The sequence below is a fragment of the Adelges cooleyi genome, unplaced genomic scaffold (assembly GCF_023614345.1).
Source record: "Adelges cooleyi isolate 19-005CV unplaced genomic scaffold, UGA_ACOO_1.1 ACOO_flye_CR_arks_rails_tigmint_CR_PRNA_9, whole genome shotgun sequence".
Classification (NCBI taxonomy): Eukaryota; Metazoa; Arthropoda; class Insecta; order Hemiptera; family Adelgidae; genus Adelges; species Adelges cooleyi.
Genome location: NW_026096579.1, coordinates 2,008,237 through 2,031,021, shown reverse-complemented (window position 1 = coordinate 2,031,021; position 22,785 = coordinate 2,008,237). Strand labels below are relative to the sequence as shown.

The 22,785-nt window shown below is 37.1% G+C and overlaps 1 protein-coding gene across 1 annotated transcript in view; it reads left to right on the top strand.

Annotated features, from left to right (window-relative positions):
• The first annotated feature begins 5,112 nt into the window (after positions 1-5,112).
• The window catches only part of LOC126846364 (uncharacterized), a 76,884-nt gene continuing 59,211 nt past the window's right edge, over positions 5,113-22,785 (top strand). Inside the window, exon 1 of the mRNA XM_050585705.1 lies at positions 5,113-5,502. Within this exon, the coding sequence (XP_050441662.1) occupies positions 5,350-5,502 (153 nt within the window). The 5' untranslated portion in view covers positions 5,113-5,349. The remainder of the gene's footprint in view (positions 5,503-22,785) is intronic.

Below are 22,785 nucleotides of genomic sequence, written 5' to 3'. Positions count from 1 at the left end.
ATCAGAGTATTATATTATTGTCTCAGACGATTTAAGGACATTTTTCAATTAATTTTACACAATATCGTTAACATTTATTGCGCTTTTATGGACATACTTATTAGGATATATTTGTATTCTATAAATTCAGAATTTTTAAATAACATATGCTTCAAATATTTTCAGGCTATAGAACTATGTTATAACTTAACTATACAATGTTTCGACATTCATGAAGATGAAATTACAACAAATGAATATTTGTTTATTTTGGGCGACCGTAATTTGGTCAAAATACTAGACTGTTTAAAAGAACTAGAAGCATTACCAGGTAACCATTTAATATATTTTTTAACGTATACATTTCGTTAACTATTAAATTGAGAAGAATGTACTAAAAATGTTGACTGGTCGATTACCATTATTGAACAACTATTGTTGAAGTTATTGAAGTTTCAAATTTAATGCAGGAGGAAAGTTAGTTGTGTTTTATAGATTTACATTATACATTTTTTTTTGTTTCAGACCTTACAAGTCGACAGGTATTTGGGGAAATTCTGAGAGGAGTCTTCGAAAAAAACGGGACGAACGTGTTGAACTTTTTGAACAAAATTAATCGAAAACTAATTTTTTTTATCGGCGAAAAAATAAAATAAGATTAGCATTTATTAGCTTGTTTAATATTATTATATACATTTTAATTTCGTATAATTTGTTTATCATACTAGCACATTACTATTATCGTCAATCGTCATTTAAAAAAAAAATACTATAAAGGGTAAAATATTCTACTGTTTTTTAAATTGTAAAATTTCAAACAAATATAATGAAATTTGTTTAAAAAAAAGAGTTTATTGTAGCTATTTAATTTACAGCCGAAACAGCAGACAATAAATGGCCAGCCAGTCACATTTATATACAGCCTTGTAAAATTATATATTTGTAAAAACTATTTGATACTTAAGATATCAAAATGCACACCAACTAGACTGTTATAAACTTTAGTCGAGGCTTCCATGAGCTTCCAAGCAGTTATTATTTTATATAGTTTATTTTCGTTATAGTATTATTATTTCCAATAAAAGTAACACGAGCACACTGAAATAATATTATACAAGAAGCTGGAGTACATTGGCTAAGACTCGTATTTACATTATTTCGGCCTTGGCAATCGTGGCGATTATTGATTTTTAATCATAGATGCCGGACAGTTTTGGAATCCTAATTAAGCCATAACTTTGGAACGTTCATATCAGTAGTCCGGCTGTAGGTATGTGGCGTATAGCCCTCGTGAAAACCATATGAAAAGGGTATAAGAAGAAGATAACAGTTATGTTATTCTAAGCATATTCACTATCCCAAAGGAAATAGACATTATAGAATTGTAATTCGTTAGGTATTTTGTTGAATTATGATAAATGTGTGTATCGATGAATTATCAACAAGCCAACGAATTTCTGTTACTCACTTGAAGTCAATGTTTATGAAAGAATATTCAATTCATAAAATCCAAGGTTAATATATATATTATAGTTTGACAATATTTTCGCAACCAGACGTACCTACATTTTAGGATTTGTGCACACACATGTTTGATTATATTATTTTTCTATGGTTTTGGAATATACATAAATCAATAAACAGTAAATTTCCAACAAAACCGCGTGTACGAATTGCAAAGAAAGACTGGATGTACTTTGCCTATGACCTATATACGTTGTTTTATTACATGTTTACATGTGTGAAGGTGTGTGTGTGTTTTGTGGCAATAATTATTCAAGTGGTAAACGATAGATCTGATGTAACGATACTGTGTGATTGGAAACGTGAGAAAAAGCGATCATTGAAATACTATAATTTCGTTCATTGGAAAAACGACAACTTTGAGTAGGTACACGAAACCAAAGTTGTAAATCAATTTTTAAACGGCCACATCCAACCGAGATTTAATAGTTAATTGCGCACAAACGTACACCGGCTAAAAACCATAAATAACATTATTTAAGAGTTATTTGTAATATAATAAATCAGCCATAAACAGTATTTTTTACGAACAGTGGTATTTCTCGTGTTATGTAAACTATATAAGATTTATAATACTGATATCAGAATTTGTTACTATCGATTTTGCATGAATTCGTTTTTATATTTTCATCATTAGGTATGTAGAATACAACTAATAATTATTGTTGGTTAATTAACACATGAATCTAGTTTTTACACAAAAATAAAGAAAATCAAGTCTTTCGGTAATAATTATTTTTGATATTATTTATATGTTTTACAAACTATATGAATATATTTTTAGGTATGTGTACATTTCGTTATCCCTCTCATCAAAACACTATTAATAGTTTAAAACTACAAATACATTTTATTAAAACAAACAGATTTGGACAGATTTGAATTAAATATTTATTAGATAAAAAAGTTATCGACTGGAAATACCATAGAGGGTTACCCTGTAATTATAACGTGAGCTACTAACCAATTGAAAGCTAGTAAGCAATATCATAAAAGCAGTTTCTTAAGTATTCGAATTTTGGTAAATAACAATTTAAATTTCGCACATAAAGGTATTTCCACAAGATGTTTTCTTTTATAATAATATATAGTTTATTGTAATTTAGGTTCCTTGCCGCAATACTACAACAAAAAGCTAATAAATGTGATGAAAAGACTATAACATAATAATATTATATCTTGTTAAATGTAAGTAGGTATCTCAATATTGCTTTCTACTAAGTTTCTGTCGCAACATAACGTTAATAACTTTGTTATTAAATAATACGCTGGATTTGACACGAGTGATACGCCCTCGTACTAAAATTATTTTGCGGTCTGAACCGAGAATTGTTTTTGGTTACATTAAAATGACATTACTAATGTAAATGGCATAATTAAAAGAAACCCAAAGTCTCACTGTCTGCAGGGGTAGTTTTTCATGAAAAAAAGTTTCGAAGACTTTTCAACAACCGAATGCTACGGCCACGAAGAGAGTAACCGACTAATGTAATTGAATGATTTATTAGGAAGGAAAATAAAAGTAAAGTTTTAGCGGTAGGTAATCAACAACGGTTTTTTTATTACAGAACGAGACCCGCGTGGAATAACAAAACAGTTATTTCCGTTTTTATAACATGTATTTAAGTCTTAATTTATAATAATATTGCATTTTGGTGTTTTCGCATTTATTAATCAAATGTATTAACTATATTAATACATAATACAATATAATATTTTGTTTTACATAAAAAGATTATTCGAAATTCTTACTTGAATACTAATTAAGACTATACAGCGTGCTTCACTAACTATATGGACCAGTCAATATTTTAAAAGATATTAGACTTTTTAGCTTTGATGTGATAGCTGATTGTGGTTTTTTGTATGTCTGGAGCCAAGATAACTTTTTCCCTGTAGGCTGTGGATGAATTTATTTTAAATTATTCTTTTTCATACTTTCACAGTAATTAGCCCAAATTTAATATATTTTTCAACAATACAACTCCATCGCTTATGTAATATAACCCTATGAACTTAATATTTTTAAATGATAATGTATATAATATTATCTCAACTGAACTATTTTATTAACTTTTAAAATTAAAAATAATTTGTTGAAAATGTTGACTGGTCCATAACCAACTTTGGATAATTACTTTAAGCTATAAAGTATTACATAAGTTGTTTAAGTTTAACATTTAGGATAGGAGATGAAGTGAAGTAGAGCAATCAAAATAATACTACACTCCGCACTTCCTCCAGTTCTAAATTTTATACTTTAGTTTAATAACTAATTATAAGTAAATATCCAAAACTGCTTATCGTCCAGTCAAAATGTTTAGCAAATTATTCCTTATTTTAAAAGTTAATAAAATATATTAAGATTACGTTTTAAAAATGTTAAGTTCATACGGTTTTAACAGAATTATGAATTTTACAAACATTAACATCTTATTTCATACTTCGCGTAGCTTTATCAACCTACAATAACATAAGTAGTTAAAATTATTTGTTCATTTTTTGAAACATCAACCTAAACCCACCGTGCATATTTTTAAAACTGATACCAAATAAACTCGGCAACACTAAAAACGTAATAAAAAAGTCTAATATATTATGGCCTGCCGCGTGGTGCATAATATTATTATTGGCGAATCAAAGTCCTAACCGGAGGCTTTAATCAGGGCCGGATCTTAACTTTTTAACACCCGGGGAAAATGAAAAACTTACGCCCATTTCAGGGAGATGACCAGAATAAGTATTTTTTTTTTTTACGAAAAATCAAGCATAATCACACAGTAGTGTGAGTACCGACCATTTATAAAGCTGTTCGCAATATACTGGACCAATAAATTATTTACCACAAATTATTTAAACAATTTTAACTTAAAAATAAACATTTTTAAATTTTAAACTAATCAAGTAGGTAATATTTTTAGAAGAACTTCTTAATGGTGTATTTAAAACTAAAATCTGTGGTCAATATTTCTAAGTTTCTGGTTCAGAAAAAACAATATTGGTAATAATAACATCATGTATAATTATTTATTAACAAAACTAAATTATCCATTGCTTATTTTTAATATAAAAAGCTTTATGTAAATGAACAATATTTATACATTTTTAATATTTGTTACAATGGAAACTTAATAAGTATACCTAGGTACGGAAAAATACAATTAAACAAAAATATAACGAAGAACTGAAAATTGTAACATAATGATTATAACTTATGGACTAAATGTATATACTAAAATATCTTTATTCTACATTTTCCAAATTTCCAAAATTTAAAATTTATTATTTAAAACTTTATTTTTCTGGCTTTGATCGCAGAAAAATGATCAATAACCGAATCAAAACCAACCGTCTTTGTGATCTCTTTTTCGATTGACAGAACCCGACATTAAAGCCTTTAATGTCGGGTTCAACGTCAACCGAGTATAGGCGTAGGTGTGTGTAACATTACAATTTATATGTATATGTAATAATATTAATAATGGAACCGGCTGAACCGTTTTTCCTGTGCGCCAAGCATCGGCCGGTGTCGCTCTCGCGCGGCCCCGCCGAGAACCACGGGGACTGCGTTACCCTTCGGTATCCGTATCCGCCGTGGCCGCCGCCTCCGACAAGCAGTCGCTGTTTACTCGGCTAACCGCGCGGTCGACCGTTAATCGTTTGTCCGTCCGTCCGTCCGTCGTGCTGGCATCGCGTATCACGTGCTCGTGTGTCTTGAGCGTATTTTTTTTTCCGCGTTTTTCCGATTTTTCTCGACCGTCGTCGCCGATTTGTTCGTCGGAAAATCGTCCACAAAACCTGGTCACCGGTCATAGCGCGGTAACACCACCACCCAACACAACCGTCATGTCGACCGGCAGATTGGTGGCGGCCTGGGCGCTGTTGACGGCGACGACCGTAGTCGTGGCGGCCGCTTTACCGCGCGACGCGGCCAACGAGGACCTGATGAAAGCTTCGCCGCTGACCGTCGCCCAATGCCGGGCCGGATGTTTGCACAAGGTCAGTTCTTCCGTCCCGTAACAAAGCGTTTGGCAAAAAATAATTATTACCGTTACAATGGTTGCGCTTTTCTCTTTTACTCCGGGGAGTCGAGTCAAGTCCACTAACGACGTCTCCGGGCGAAAAAAACTAGTTGAAAAGTTTGCGGTAAAGTTGAGAAAAAGAAACCGACAAAAGTCAAACAATGCGCGAGATGATGACTTTCGAGCGTTCGCCGCCCTCGGGGGAGTAAATCCGCTTCGGGTGTCTACTGTTTGTTGTTCCAAAGGGTTTGCACGATTTTCCGGCCGGTTTTAAGACTGTATTCGTTTTGTAGGTATTTATTATTATTATAAATTCGGTTTTGACGTGTATTGTGTCGATTCCGTTGTAAAATAATTATTGTGTTCCTCCGTCGCTGCTAAAAAAAAAAAAATAATTCTATATAATTCGGATTTTTCTGTTAAACGCCGGAATCTGTTTTTCCCCTGGAAAATACATTTAAATAATCCGAAGCGTCATTAGTGGAAAAAAAATAAAGAAATCCTACGGCGTTCGTATGTGTCAAGCATGTGTGTGGTGTGTTTGTGTTATGATAATCCGACTTAATGCTTGTGACGAGCGGTCGTTATAGTTCAAATCTTTCTGACGGCTCGTAACGGTCGTCCCCGTCTCAATGCACTCATCGGGACATGTCTAATCGATTTACTCGAATAACCGCACAATGCAGTCGCTTCTAATTTTATGTGTATTTTTTTCAAAGAGTTTAAACAAACGAAAAAAAAAAATCTTCATGCCATTAAGTATAGTGTCACTCGACTCATGTCATTTGGAGCGTAATAATTGTATATAATTGAGTTCGTTAAAAAAATTACGATTTAAAATGTATAGAGTGAACTCTTTTTTTTCTTATTTCTCCTATTTTAATCAAGAAAAATCATGTTTAGGACGTCGCTGTGATTATAGTAATGGTAACGTAAAGCTTTTGCGGTTACCACCACAAATTCAATACCAACCCGTTCCCGGTTTTGTCGAGACGCCTACTGCAACACAAATAATATGGTTATTGCATTGTGTGGAGATTTTTCTAATAAAAACAAAACGTTCAAAAGTTACCGCGTTATCTTGCCGATCACGAACGCCCCCCCGACCGTGCCAAAATACTTTGCTGGCTATACAACAACACATAATCTATACAATAACAAGGAGAAGAAGCAACAAAGAAGTTTGCTACTAAACCTCGTTTTGATACCAGCGAAACGCCCTTGCAATGTATAATTACGCGTTAAATTCGGCGCACGTTTCCAACTTTCTCATAGTCACTCTCCGCCGGTAATTCGGTCGGTTCTCAGCTCTTTTACACACACACACACTGTCGTTTATAATTTATGTAAAATATTCTTATCGCAGTTATAATTGCGCGCCATTAATATTGTAACGTATTAGTATTATTGTTTAGGTATGCGCGGTGACCAAATAATCAGCGTCCCACGTGATAATAGGTATGTAAAATTAAAACAAAAATATGAAAACTAGTTTAGCACACAACAAAAACAGCAACTGTCTTATCTGTTTGCGTGAAGCCTCTTGGAATCGTTGCGCCGACTCCGGAAAACGCTTATCTTCTCCTATAAAATAAAGGCTTAACGTTAATGATAAATTAATTTCTACGCCCGGGTGATTAATCTCCTGGGTTTTAAAAAAAAAAAATTACTATTTTGACACCGTCGGCAGTAGGTTTTAATGTGAAAAAAAATATTATCCCACAGCCGAGCTCGCGCCCAAAGAAAATTACACCACCGACACATTGGCACCTACGCGGGTCCATAAAAAGCTACTCGGCTGTTTATATCCCGCTGTACCCCTTTCTTTTTTTTAGACGTTTCAAAATATAGCGGTCGTTAAAATGCAAAAAAAAAAAGGCCACACTATATTATACACTATGCGTGTAGGGGGAGTGTAATAATTAACGTCCTCCCGCCGTCGCCTCGGTTATGGTACACGCCAATAAATACCAAAATAATATTAAAAATCCCGTTTCATCGCGACACGGGTTAACGGTTTTCAATGGACACAATCATAGCTGTTGAACGGACCGCACAGTACCAATGACAAAATGATAATACATTATCATCAGTTATTGAATCCAAATAAAGAGAACCCCGGGCCGTTTTGGGTCGCCGGTTTTTGCGCAAGGGCATGCTAAGGCAGACTGTGGTACTATAGTCTACTATAGTCTACTGTAGTATATTTTAGTTTAGGGATCGAAAACAGTTTGTGGTGAACAAGTAAAAAAATACATAATAAAAAATACCTATACATATTGTATTATAATTTTCCCGAGTTCAACGAAACGCTCTATTTTTTTATTTATACAAAGTTAATAAAATATTTTTAAAAAAAAAAACCCTATATTTTTTTAATAATTTTCATATCGCCTTGGTATTATAATAAATAACGCGTGGCAATCGTTTGACGGATGGTCGCCGCGAGGAAAATATTGGGCGAGAGTTACGAAAACCTATGAGTTTAACCACGTATTATAAATACTGTAAAAATATTTCAAAAAAGAAATTCTTTATACCCGACTAATATCCCGAAGGAACGTTTTGTTCCAAGCTTGTCGTCCGCCTTCGTGTGGTAGACGTCACCGGGTCGACCGACCGGAGGATCGATCATAAATCAGTATAGGTATATTATATTATTATATACGCCGTAAACAACAATTTTTCCTCGGGTAGGTACATTTTGTGTCGTTATTATAATAATATTGTATATATTTTTTTTTTTTTGATTCCACGTCAAAATTTTGATTAACGTTTATCCACAATAATAACACCGCGGTCGATAAAATGCGTTGTGTAGACGAAAAAAATCGACCGCACCGTGGCCGAAATGATTGTTTATGATCTACAAAAGCCTATATTATTAGCTACACGCGATGATTGTGTACAATGTGCACGCGCTGCCTCGCCAAGTCTCGGGGCGCGTGCGTTACGAAAATCTTATGATATTATTACAATAAAATACCTAATATTATCGTCGATACTAATTAATATTAGGCCTGCAGTCATACCTCTATCTCCGTGGATTCGTGTTTTACTTTGTAAACGATGCCACGTACCCGGCCGTCGCGTCGCTTCGACGTGTACCTATACAAATAATAAAAAGAAGCCGCTCGACCTTGTGCGCAACCTATTTGATCTCGAATCAACGCACACATACACAGTGGTTGGTACTGTATTATTATCATTTTTTTTTTTCATGTGTTTCGTATGCGCCAGGGGTCGACAGGTACTGCGGTAGGATCTCCTCGAGGGCGGCGGAATGCTTGTATTTTCAAACGGCCAGACCTTTGACGGTTGTGATCCATATTAGTTTTTTTACGGGTCAATTTCCAAAAAGGCTTTGCGCCGGAGGATTGAGTTTGTCCAATGTAAAACCTATATGTAAACGCAGTGACGGCAATCCGATGACTCGATCTGACGACGAAATCTGATGGATATAGGTATGCGGATCCCACTCATTGTGTTTGTGTTTACCTATTGTCCGACTTTTTTTTTTCTGTCTTCTCTCTGGCGTAAAACCGCCGAAAAACTATTGTCACCGTATGTGTGTGTGGGCATAACGTTGTAAATTGAATTTCGTCAATGGCAATAAATACTTATATATATCGTCGTCGAGGACCGAGATCATAATCATAATGGTCACCTCTTTTATGTAAACAAACACCGGCAGCCATGTTATGGCGGCGTCTATAGCACGTTCTTATCACGGTCCGATCGGTTCAACTCGTGTGTGCCCTCTGATAGATATTGTAACCTACACGTATTAGTACATAATAATATATAAATATATATTATTATATTATACCGGCCGAGCTCTCCGTATTCCGAATCGTTGCAATAACGATATTTCCTTCTTCCGTTAGCGATTCACCTATGCGTCCCACAGGAAATGCACACAGAGATGTACATCGACTGACGGATGAATCATTCTATTTTGGTAATCTCAAGTCAAGCAACCTGCTTGGCCGATGATCGACCCGTACACTACCCTGGCTCCACTTTTTCCCACCCCACGGTTACAATAATTACTATTAAAGAAATTGGTAGAAATTTACAATTAATTCAACGAGTTTCTTTCCAGTATTAGGAGCGCCCCGAGACGATTTACTGTTGTAACACTTTACAGTAATTATTAACTGTTACCTGTTCGTGGAAGGGTCGACGGTACGCTATTGTACGCCGGTGTTAAGTATAATTAACCCTTACGTTTTATGCGACGAGCAATATTATGATAATTACATTTTGTCCTTACACCCGGGATGATAAATTAAAACCGTAATTGGTTACGGAGTGCTCGACGGCGACGACGTTAATTATATTCATCATAATACTTCATTACAATAGACGACACTAGAAACTTGCTATGTTATTGATAAGGGTGGACAAACGGTATCTGATTAAATCATAGACTTGAGTCGAGTCACTTTTTAATAATATATACCCCGCATATCGGCGACAAACAATGTACAACGATGAATTAAACTTTACAAATTATATCAAACACATACTTAGGTCTGTCTCTCTCGCACAACATATCTTAGTAACATTTTTAGGTTTCAATGCGCGTTCCGTTTAGTAAAATGTCTATGGATCAAATACGCCAACCGCGAAACACATACATTTTATTATACCCACGGAAAGCGGGCTAAGCAAAAATCTCTTCTTTTTTTTTTGTAACCTGCAATCGTCGTCGTCGTCGTCGCAGTGGTCCTGTCATTCAGACGTTTTATGCGACCATTGTGTTTCAGTAGGCGAAAATATTCATGAACCGGTCGCCCCGTAGTATATTCATAACTGCGGACAGTTATTGTCCGTCGGTAAAATTAGCCAACCGAACACGACAAATTTTCAAATAAGTTCACCCGACAAGCCGAACGACCACCGGTCCTGTCGCCGGTCACTATACGGACCGCCTCGTGGATTGACAAGACGTGGACCCCGTGATGTATCGTTATGAGAGAGTGCAACATTATAATACTTATATACACCATACTTAAGTCCGGGACTCGAACCGACGGACTGTCTGCCCGTGAAGTCCTGGTCCAACAAAAATAATATATTATGCTGTATACCGGCGGCTTGTACAACCGTCCGGCATAAATCATCGGGTTTCCGATACACACAAGTCGAACCGATCCACCACCCGCCTTATACCTACCAGGAATCGTCACACGACTGTTCTACATTTCCAATACGCCTTGTATATTATTATTATAAACGGTGTACGTATATCCGAGGATACACGGCGATTGTTAATCATTTGCCGCGCATACGATTATAATATCATCATATCTAATACATCTCATATAGGTATACCTATAACGTGGTGTAAGAAGAGAGCGTCTTACCGGCGTGAGAGCTATATACTCGCCGCTACCGTCCGGCATGTTATTATATTATGCAGACTAAATAATACAACAATAATAATACATGCAATACGCGTCCGTCCAAATCGGTAGGAAGTATGTATGTATAAAAATTCGTGGCCGAGGTTATGATGGGGTACACTTACTTACTCTACGATAATATGATAATAGCCGGGACGCGGTCCGATTTGTCTTATTCTGACACATACCATATGTAACGCGCGCACATCTACATAAATGAGTTATGCGATCTCGTCGTGTGTAGAATTATTATTACTGTTCAGATCCGGAACACGCGCTTCGGCCTCAAGTACCAAAACTGTGTTTTTTTAAATTTGTTTTTTAGTTTGCCGACGGGTCACAATCGTTTGGGTGACCTAAACAATTGAAATATTTTCTTAACGATAGCGTTTGCGCGATTAACTGATTTTAAGGGATAACAAATTTTCAATAATTCTGTCCACAAAACCGTGCGTCAAACTTGTGACGAACAGCCAAAGTTGTGCAAAAAAAGACCAATACGGCAATCGGTCCAGCACTATACGTTCCGCCGCGAATGTAATTAATAATAAATTGTAATATCATCTTAAAACGATATTAGACAATTTGAGTACATCGTGCAGCGTGAACGGCTATTTATTTATCAAAGATATAACGAACTGTCAGTGTGATTTTAATTATGGTGGCGCGCAACTTGAGAGGGATGGAGAGCTTGTAACCCGCTCTTTTGTTTTTTAGCTAATAAAATCTCATCTTACCCGAGGTAAATATAAAAAATGTTATCTTACGTCTGGTGCGCCATCATTGCTACGATGCCACTACAACTATTATTGACCGTCGCTTTGTGTGTTGGACCATATTATAATATGTATAGAAAGATAAACTTATCATTTTGTATACAACGTACACTGGCGTTCAGATTTTCTTTTTCCGCGCCCTCGGACTGTCGGCGATTTTATTTTTGCATTCGTATTGCTGCAAAGGCCCTTTCTTCGTCGGTTAGACGTTTGACCTCGTGCCCAGATACCGTAGGATTTCGTGATTATGTTTTTTCATCATCGCGGGTCGACGGACAGTTTACATTTTCCTAGTGCCGAAGAATCCTTTTATGTGTGTTGCGTCAAGTAATGCGAAATATTCAAAGGTAAAATACGCCTCCCCCCGCCCCTTCCCCTGGATGTTATCGCATTGTGGTGATGTACTCGATTATTACCGAAACGCTTTGCGGCAGTTAAATGTTTTTTTTCCCCGGATTTGATTCACAAACAATGTCGCTTCAATACGCCGCGTAATGATTGGTATTGTTTTAAATATTATGCGTAAGTATACAGATTCGTTTTCGTCGTCGTCGTAGGATAGTAGGTATGTATTAGGAGGTATATAGACGACGACGGTTACATGGTTACAACAATGACATAAAAAAAAAAAAAAATGTAATGATATCTAGCTTGAACATACGGCTGAATTGGTTTCAACTATGACCCGCATTGTGTTCGGCGTGTACAAACAAAAATATACATCATCGTTTTTTGTAATTAGATCTCGTAGGTATTTCGCTATACGGAATCCTCTGGGGGGGGGGGACACCTCCCTTTTGTCCTGTCATAAGCAAAAAGGTCCATTGTTTCCGTTTTTCTTATTCCGTCCGTTCCTCGTAGAGTATTATCACTCCATCGACCTGTGCCGATTGTCATCTACACTATTGTGTTCTACAAGAACGCCCGCCCCCCCCCCTGTATTTCGTATAAATCGGTAAATTATGTATACATGTATCTCACAAACTAAAAGCGCCCCTTGTTCTCTGTCTTCAACACGCAGTCGGCCATCTCGGAGTCGGATTTCACGTGCTAATCGATTTGAACGTGTAGGTACGTGTATATACTTTTTTTTCTGCTCCTATACTGTCGCATGGTAATTTTATACAATAAATACTTGCACACACAAACACACACACACACACCGATGACACTCTCTGGGGATGACACTTGTGGTCTGTTGCAAGTACACGCGGTGTTATAGGTACGTCGCTAAACATGGAGTTTTCAAAATGGATTCTCTGTGTTATTATGAGACACCCCCCCTACGTTGACATAAACCACTATCGCGTTACATAAAGGGTTGTTGTAAGTTTGACACCGTTATTATAATATTATGTTGAAATAACATTGTCTCCCCCAACGCGTATAACACGAGAACGTTATTGGACCTCGATCGGCTAAATACACATATAAGGGCAATAATGCGTGTGAATCGATGGCTGCATCTAAAAAACAGGTACACGCCAAAAGACATTTTTGTTGGTTTTTTTTTATTCATACATTTTCATTTTGGATTTCTCACGGCCGACCACGTGTGTTGGTGAAACGTTCTCAGCTCGAATTTCGGCTACAAAACGCGTGTCGACGACGGTAGGTGTGCTCCGCCGTCAGCCGTTTGTACCTAACACTATTATAGGGACTAATTATATTATATACGGGATTAATGCGCCGCCAGACGCCTCCGGGGCTGGGAACGACAACAAAAAAAAAAAAAAAATGAGAGAAATATCATCGGGCTTAATAATCATTACGCGAGTTAAAGGGTTACCCGAATTACCTACCAGATGGTTTTCTTTGAAAAACAAAATATAACTATAGGTATGCCATTACGACTTGGACACACGGCGGAGTATGGTGTGTGGTGGCAAATTGTATTCATTAGAACCGGCTACATCGTTACACTAATGCCGAAAAGATGCCTCTCGTCGAAACACGCGATCATTGTTCAAAATTACACGGGTGCCGGCGAATTGCATTATTATAATTTGATAGTTATTGTTATTATAACGTCGAGCAGTCGGTTGTTTTTGTCTCCCGATCGGTTCAATGGAAACACGAACGCGCGCGCTGTGTGTGTGTGTACAAGTGCAACGGCACAGCACACAGTACAATGGTCGGTATAGGTGCTTCCCGACAAGTGCAATAACACCAAAAAACTGTCGGCGTACCGTATAGATTATGGTTGGGGCCGGATCTTGGATCATAATAATACCATAACAATAGACAATGGCTAAAGTCCTTGGCCGCCGATCGTGTGTCCCAATATGATGAACCGCCACCATCGAATCATCCACTTCGGCGTACACGCAATAGTACGTGCAATATGCAGAAATAAGCTGAACCTAGCCGGAAGGAAGTGTCCGGGCCGGCCAGAATCGACAGACATGTTGTTATCATCACAATATCTGTCGTTTATCATCTCGTGTATGTACATAATACCTTAACCGATTGGATTATATTGATATTTGTATCGTTTTATACCGAGTGATTTTTTTCGGGGAGATAATGAGCGCCGGTTCGAGTGCGATTGATGTTACCCGGCGGCATTTCACAACAAAAATATATTATTATTATATTATACCAGTTATGATATCTGAAATCCGATCCGTATCGGTTATACGAGACACGGTTAGGCCGGCCGAATTCGTGCGCGTTTCATCTGCGCATTCCCCGTTAAAAGACATCAATACGCGACGGTTTTTTTTTTTTGGTTGTATTTTTCTTTGCTTATAAAAACTGTCGGTGCACACGACTTAAAGCGGGAAAAACGGTCTAAAACCCATACGACGGCAGGTTTCGGAACAGAAAAAAATAATTTTTGAACTTTCGTCGACAAAACGTTTCTCGACGCCGACAAAACTTTGCAGACTTTAAAAGTGTATTGTTATTAGTATGCGTTCGAGTCCGGCGGTCGTTTTATTTTACATATTATTTGTGTTACTATAAAAACGCAAGAGTATGCGCCAGAACCGATCTTTGCGTGTTCATAGTTCGAAAAATATAATATTATTTGTCAACATTTTGTAGACTCCGACCGCAATTCCCAATCGGAATTTCACAACCGGCCAATGATTTATGCGTTAGTATAAGAGTTACATCGACTCGGAAATTGTTAATCAATAACGTGTTACCCGTTTTTTGTCAATTGTCGCCATTGCTTGTTTTTAGAAATTCAAGCACAAAAGCAGTACTATAAGAATTTGACGCAACGCTGCACTTGTTGCCAGTGTTTCTACTTGGATATTTCAGCTGTGCTCCCGGGGATTGTTTTGGTTCGGGCGATTTATTGGGAGGCATTTTTTATTATATTATTTAACCATAATATAATATTTCCGTTTTAATTTGTCCCTATTCGCTGCGGACGTACACGATAAACGCTTCGAGTTTTTAACGATACTCCGCGGTCCTTTTCCCCGTCACTATGTGTATATATTTATACATTGGCCGTTTATAAAATTTACTACTGCTGCCACGCGTGCCACATTACCCTCCCCCCATAGTGTCGGTCTAAACAATTTGTTGACAAAACTTCGTTTTTTTTTTTGTCACTTTAGCGACTATTCCGCACGCAACGGATCGTAAAAAACGTTATAGGGTTTTATTAGACAGATTATTATTTTTTATTATTATTATTATTATTGTACACGACCGATAAAGTATCATGTATATATATATAAATTGTGTTACACTTGTATAGTGGATATATAAAACACGTTTGGCTTTTCTATTGAATATGCGCATACATTGAGGTCGGAGTGCCGGCCGGAGTTGTTTGGTATGCTATGCAAATTCGTGGACCGTACACACACCATTATAATACCATGATCAAAAGCCGGGTTTGCGGTTTTCACGGGGAAAGAGTAGATTTTGACAAAGGGTGGTTTTTTTTTTTACCGAAATTACTTTGACGTACCTTGTTTGCCAATAACTGTACAAATAATGTGTTATCTGTGTTTCGGAAAAATCCAAAATCTCTGCACCCCATCGTAACCGGGTGCACATAATTATTTCCCCCTGCATATAATAACCGTATACCGCGTCACAGTCTGGGCACCAAGAGGGTCAGGTTTTCAGTATATTAACATATCATCACAACACACATAAAGATGCAAGATATACGGACGTTTACAACTACAAAACTTGTAACAATAATAGTACAATAGTTATATTATAAACTACACGTATAATGGCATAATAACGCACTTGCTAATTATAATCAACTGTCGCGACTATGAGAGGTAAATGATCTTTTATTTGTGTACATTATTATAGTAGTACCTATACATATTATACCGGGTTATTGGTATTTCGTGTAACAAATAACATAACATTGTAACGTGAAATGAAATTTGAATAAACCTGTACACGGCGAATGTTTGTTAATTTATTTCACTTGGACGTGTCACGTGTGTACATAAAGTGCACTACTGCACTGGTGGTTTAATTATTATTAATTTGCGTGACCGCTGGTGCGGGGTCATCGAAATAACATTGTCCAACTGCATAAAACCCCTTTTACATTATGGCGGGATACGTCACGTAGTGTCCGTTTGTCGATATATTATGGAAAATGATAATATTTTTATATTAATTAATAACGAACAATTTTTAATTGCCGCGTTTTATCATCATCAACAGATAAACGACGGACGATTTTTTTTTAAAAAATTGTCGCGTTTCATACGAATAAAAAGTATACAATAGAAAAAAAGTCCAACCGCAGTCTATCCGCCTCTCCGCACCTATACACCGACGGGCGGCCGGTCTCTCTAATGCAATTGCCTTGTCCCGAGAATTAGCCAACATAATAATAATATAACAGACGGTGGCGACAACGTCGTCGAGAAATTCAATATTTCATTTAACAACTGCCGGCGACGCCGGTTCTCCTGCTTCTCCTCTGGTACTGCGGGTACAGAGATTAAAAGACCGGATAACAGTCGACACTGGTCAGAGTTTAATTGCGGTGTATGCTCGTCGGAGGGTGAACACATCACGGTGACATTTTACAGCGGGACGAGTCCAATGTAAAAACATTGATCGGCGACGGAAAGGGTCGCGGGGTCGTCAATGCCGGCGAGAGGGAAAACAAGTGTCTGCGCTACAATTAAGAGGCGAGGGGTCGTCGTCGGGCCGAACCCATACATTAATCTGGGAGACGAAGACGGCAACTCGATTGACTCGTTCTGTCCACCCTTGTTAATCATGTATCGGATTGGATCCCTCCCAGTCAATATGTGTAGGATCTGGTGCGCTGATTGTAAACTACTGGGACAGATTTAAACGCAACATCAGCTCAAGAAAGTCAACAATTCTTTTATTTCACTAAATTTGCTTAATACGCATAATATCACCAGAGTCACCGATAATTTTAATTTGCCCAGGTTAAATCCTAGGGTTTTAACAATTTTTGAGCGTCAACCGGAGAAGTACAAAGTTTTCTCCTACTTTCTCGGGTGATAATTTTGATCTAAATTGATTGATTTTGTATTACTGTAGTTTACCACCACATTATTTACATCAGAAGCTATCTGTGTTTAAATTGCCAATGCAATTAGAACAGAACTCTAACTGGGTCGTCTTCTACGTCGGGCCACCATATTATGTTAACGCCTGTCATACCATATTATTGTTTTTGTTCCAGAATAATTATGCATGTATTCGCATATCATAATAATAATAATATATATGGATCAGGCGGCAACCCAACAAACGCCTCGTTGACTAATTAATCGTAAACGGTCTTAAGTTGGCGTCGTCACTGCGGTGCATGCCGTTGACGATCCCGGGGCCAACCGGTTTCAGGACTCGTGTGTAAACTGTAATATGCATATCATATTATTATAATATTGTGCTAGTACACTTTAAGATCCGCAGCTTTATTGGGCGTTTAGGCGTGGCGGGTCTTGTATCCTGGACGATGCCGGCTAATAATATAATTCAGTTAATTCCATACGCTCGATAATAACATAACTTATAATGAACGCGCGCACAATGAGGTCGAACGTACTTCAATGGCGGCGTCTAGATAAGGAGCATTTAATTTGACGTGTGTACAAATACAGTTATAATATAGTTGAGGCTTCTGAACGGAATTTTTTTGAAATTTAAAAAAAAATTATAATTGGCTCTTTCTTCAAATAACGGATTTACGGGCTAAGCTTTATGCGCCTCAAATGCAAAAATAATCGAGAACTGATCGTCCACGCTAGCTACTAATTGACCACTTATATGTACAGGTGATTCAAGACGACGGTTTATGGTTTATTTTCCGTTTGTCGTTAATCGCTTTTGTCTTCTTGCGCGACACCCTGTTCGCTTTGCTATCGAATACTCTGTTCCATGTGCTATCTACGGTTCAATGCGCGATTATCAGTTGTCACAATATGTTTTGAAATTCTATCAAAATAACTTTACAATGTTTAAACGATAATTAACACTAATGTTTCAATCACATTTTCTAGTCCTAAATATTGTAGTATTTTTTTCTACCAAACATTAAGGAAATTGTATATTTCATACACACAAATACTCATATTATCTTTGAGGAGCGTGACATATTTGTTATTTATTTTAACTATGTACACACTTATTTGTTTTTTTTTTTTTTATTGCACACGATAGTGTATCGTAGAAAAAAATTGTCTATCGAGTCAAGTACTGTAATTCTTTGCATACACTGCTAGTGTACACAATTAGCAGGAATCGCGCCCGATGCGTCAGCGTTTGGGGAATATACAGTGAAATAATTTGATTATTGTTTCTTCATATTATGTTTTTACCTGATAATTAATGAAACGTACCACCAAACCAGACGATCGTACCAGAGTACACAATAGTCCGTTGCCGGCAACCGTAAATACTGAATGCGAGCAACCACTCAATAAAACCTAAACGGTTTAATGGATTACATAGCTACCGCACGACCGCCGTGCTTGTATACGTTTATAGGCGACCGAGTCGTCCTGGGAAGGATTCACAAAGCGCGCACACGGTGTTGATGAATTTTGATTTTCCGTTTTACGGTACAAAATCCGTGTTCGTGTAGTTTTATTCTTTTTCGTTTTTATTATATTTTAACCGCGCCTCTTTTAATTGCCTATTAAGTTTTAAAAATAAAATTATACATTCGAAATTCAAATTTCGATCCGGAGAACACCAATTACGATATTAAAAGTAAAAAAAAAAACCCGGCAATTAAGTTAAATACATAGGATCGCATTACAAAACAAAAAAAAAAACATAATATTACCTATACTACTAGCGTAACCGACGTTGGACCTGCGCCTAGTTATTATGCAGTTACGCTACTAATTTTCCGGATAAAAAAGTGTTCCCAGCAATGTATACCTATAGTATAAGCCAAAACTGGGTATTAGACGAGCACGTTATCATGCCACTACAGCAGTAAAGCGTTAACCGTGTACCTGTACTATCCGCACAGATTTGCATCGTACCGTTCCACAGTCAATTAAATATTTATGACTATCTAACGAACCAACGCTTGCCATGTTTTGGATTTATCTATGACGGTTTAATGTATGTGTGGATTGTATTTTGTACTGCATGCTGGCTCGAACTTTGATGGATTTTTTTTTCTACCTTCCTTGTGGTTTTGTTCTTAATAGATTTATATCGAGACATTAAACAGTGTATTAAAGTAATGTGTTGAACAATGACGAATAACCAAACATGTATAGTCGGTTCCAAAAATTAATGCGTGAGTGTGTGTGTATACCGTACAATGAGAGAGGAAGAAAGACGGAGGACTTAAGTATAGGAAAGTCACGAATCATTCTTTTGGAATTGTTTGGCCTCGGGACGAATAAGCAAATATTCATTAATACGGCCGGTTAATGCGGCTCTTACAATAAATCTATTGAACCGATGAACGGACCAGCGATAAATAAACACGCATACGAGTATACCTAAAAAAACAAAGAGGCTAATTATAAAGATATAAACCTCGGTTTTGTTCATGGCCTTAAGGATTCCCAAAATGTCTTTTTAAAATCGTTTTGTCCGTGCAGCAGTAAAATTCTGTCAGTGGTCCGCAGTAACAACAACATCTGGATTACTGAATTTTTACGAATTTGTTAAATTTTTGTTCTACACCGCCAGTGTATAACTGGGCTGTCTGGTTAGAATGCCGATATTGTACGTCATGGAAACGTGTAAAACTTAACGCCATTCGTTCCCTCATAGAGTTGTCACACTTTTGAATGTATCGCCTGCTCCGCTCTATACGGATTTCAGCACACACTATTGGTTATAATTATGTTGCTGACGGTTATCTGATTGGGGGGGCACTAGTGTTGTAGCTAAATATAATTATACTTATGTTAAAAATACTTCCAACTATATTATGTGGCCGACCAGCCGCAGCAGTGTAACGTGTCAGTTTCTAACGGTAAATTTAATATAGATCAATTTACACACAATGATAATAAACATGCCGGATCACAATCGAGAGTTAATCGATAATATATCTGAAATAGATATACTTGTAAAATTATGTTGTGGCAACCGACGCCCTACAATACAACATGCGTTGTATATATAGTATTCACGGCGTGTGAGAGTTGTTCTTCGGAGCGCAAAGGAGTGGAATATAGGAGGCGTCCGTGGCGCATAAATCCAAAGTCCATTTGCCCAAGCCATAAAAACGACATCGTAGATCTCTTCGCCATATACACCCAACGACGCCGTGCCGTGCCCTCGGTTTTTGTTTTTGGGAATTGCACCATAAACAACGTCCCTGAGCATTAACGCAGGAAATCCTCTGCACATCGTGTATATCACATATGCTAGCAAACAGTAAGCACACACACACACACACAAACACATTCGCCAAGACGCATGAGCCTGAATTTGTCGTTTGAATTAAAAACTTAACGCGACATTCGTTCTAAGAAAACGTTTTGAAAAAATGCCTTGGATGGAATACAAATAAATACATTATCGTTGCATATCCAACTGAACATTTTCAGGGGACAACACGGGTTCGACGACTGTGCGAGGTATACATATTAAAATTTTCTAAAATTCCGGTCGACATTTTTGAACGCATTATCTATTCCGGGGGTACCTCATTTCAAATGAAATTCACATTGTAAAATTCCAATTCGCTTGGGCTACGACCAGTGTGACCTTCGCGTTATTAAATATTTGTTCGATATTATTAATTTACAAATTTAAGTAGTAATATTTTAATAATTTTACCCGGGGTTCTCGTAGACCGGGATCGAGCAACCGTTCTCGTGCTATTTGAAGTTTTCGAAGTGTATGTATGTATATATATTTTATTATTCTGTACAGTAGGTATACATACATACAAAACGGTTGACTCGGTATGTGTGTGTGTGTAGTAATACTTATGAGTAAGTGAAGACGTGAAAACGAAATATCAAATGAAGTCGTTTGGTCGGCGGAACGCAATAAATAAAGGTGGGTAAATATACTAAATAATAATGTAAACCAGGCACCACCGGCTCACGTACATATATATTGTAAGCGGGTATGGGCGGAAGTTATGAGTATTTTTTTTTTCCAATATTTTATTTTATTTCTTTACGACTTCACGGTTTTGTATTTACCATTTCACGTGGCGTCGGCGGGGTCCGGGGGCCAGAAAATGGAAATAAAATCCCGGGTCGTAGCCTTGGGGGGTGGGCAAATGAAAATAAATTAAACGATAATTAATTTCGTTCCTCTATAAAATCTTTATACGGTGACGAGTTAATAAAAACATAAAATAAACATTTTCTCATTCGCGTTCCGGTGCGAAGGAATGCTGAATGTTCTCTGTTAGGTATATCATAATATGATCATTATGTTATTCTATTATTATGTACACACACGAGCAGACAGACATGCTGAGCATTTTGATACAGACGCGGTCTATCCTTGGGTAATAATAATTGTTGATATAGGTACGGTTTAGGTATCATAAAATAAATAACAATAATATTATTATATGATAATCCGTCGAGACCCTTATGCGATCGCCTCGCTGCAGGCGCGTTCATCTTTGTATTTCGTTGCCGGCTTTAGATGTTCGTGTAATATAATAATTGTACATACGAGACCTGACCTTTAGCGACGGTCTTAGATTCTAAAAATCATAGGTTAAGAATATTTGTTTTCTACTCAGAGTTCTGTATAAAATTATCGTTAAAACGATTTAAACGATTGAGGAACTAGGTACTGGTTTTTTTATTTGGTTATGCTAATTCTAAAAGGAAACAAATTATTATATTTCTTCACAGCACATCCAAAGTGTTGTTAATTGACATTTGTCGGGGGGTTTTTTTGTGATTGCTTAGTACTTTTTCGGCCAAATAGAACCAATGTGTTACCTTTCACAGAGTAACCTGCCGATTTTTTTAAACCTTATGTTCCACGTGTGTAGCTTTAGCGCGTAATATCCGTTTCGAAAACGAACGGTTATTCGGCATTCAATTATAACCGAAACAAAAATCTAATCATTTCTAAGTGATTATGTGTTGTTTAGACCTTCCCGGCCTCATATATATTTGCGCTTTTTATTATAAAAAATCAAAAGTGTGTAATGCCGTTCTCCGTTCTTTTCTTGTTGTTTGTACGCACTACATAAACATGCACTTCGACTTTATTTGTACCTATCACTCGTATAAGGCGAGCGAGTTGATCGCATGATCCATTCATGTGTTTCTAAGGTATTATTATTATTACTATTAGCCGATGCACGTCATCTCGGCCGTATTTCGGATGGTTTTCGAATCATCGTTACCGCTTCGTGACTCGCACTGCGAGGTCTTCACGCGCTATACTATACCTATCTGCAGTATAGCCTTATTATGGTATGTTTTTTTTTTTGTCGGGACACACTCGCGTGATAAATGTGATCAAGTCGAAATTTTGACACAGAAACCCGCACCGAACATGATGTGTGTGTGTGTACTCCCATACCACCGAGAGATTGGCGGCGACGCATATTATAATAGTGCCCAGGTATTATTATATTGTGTACATAATGATATATATTATAAATGCGCTTGTACCGCGGTTTCC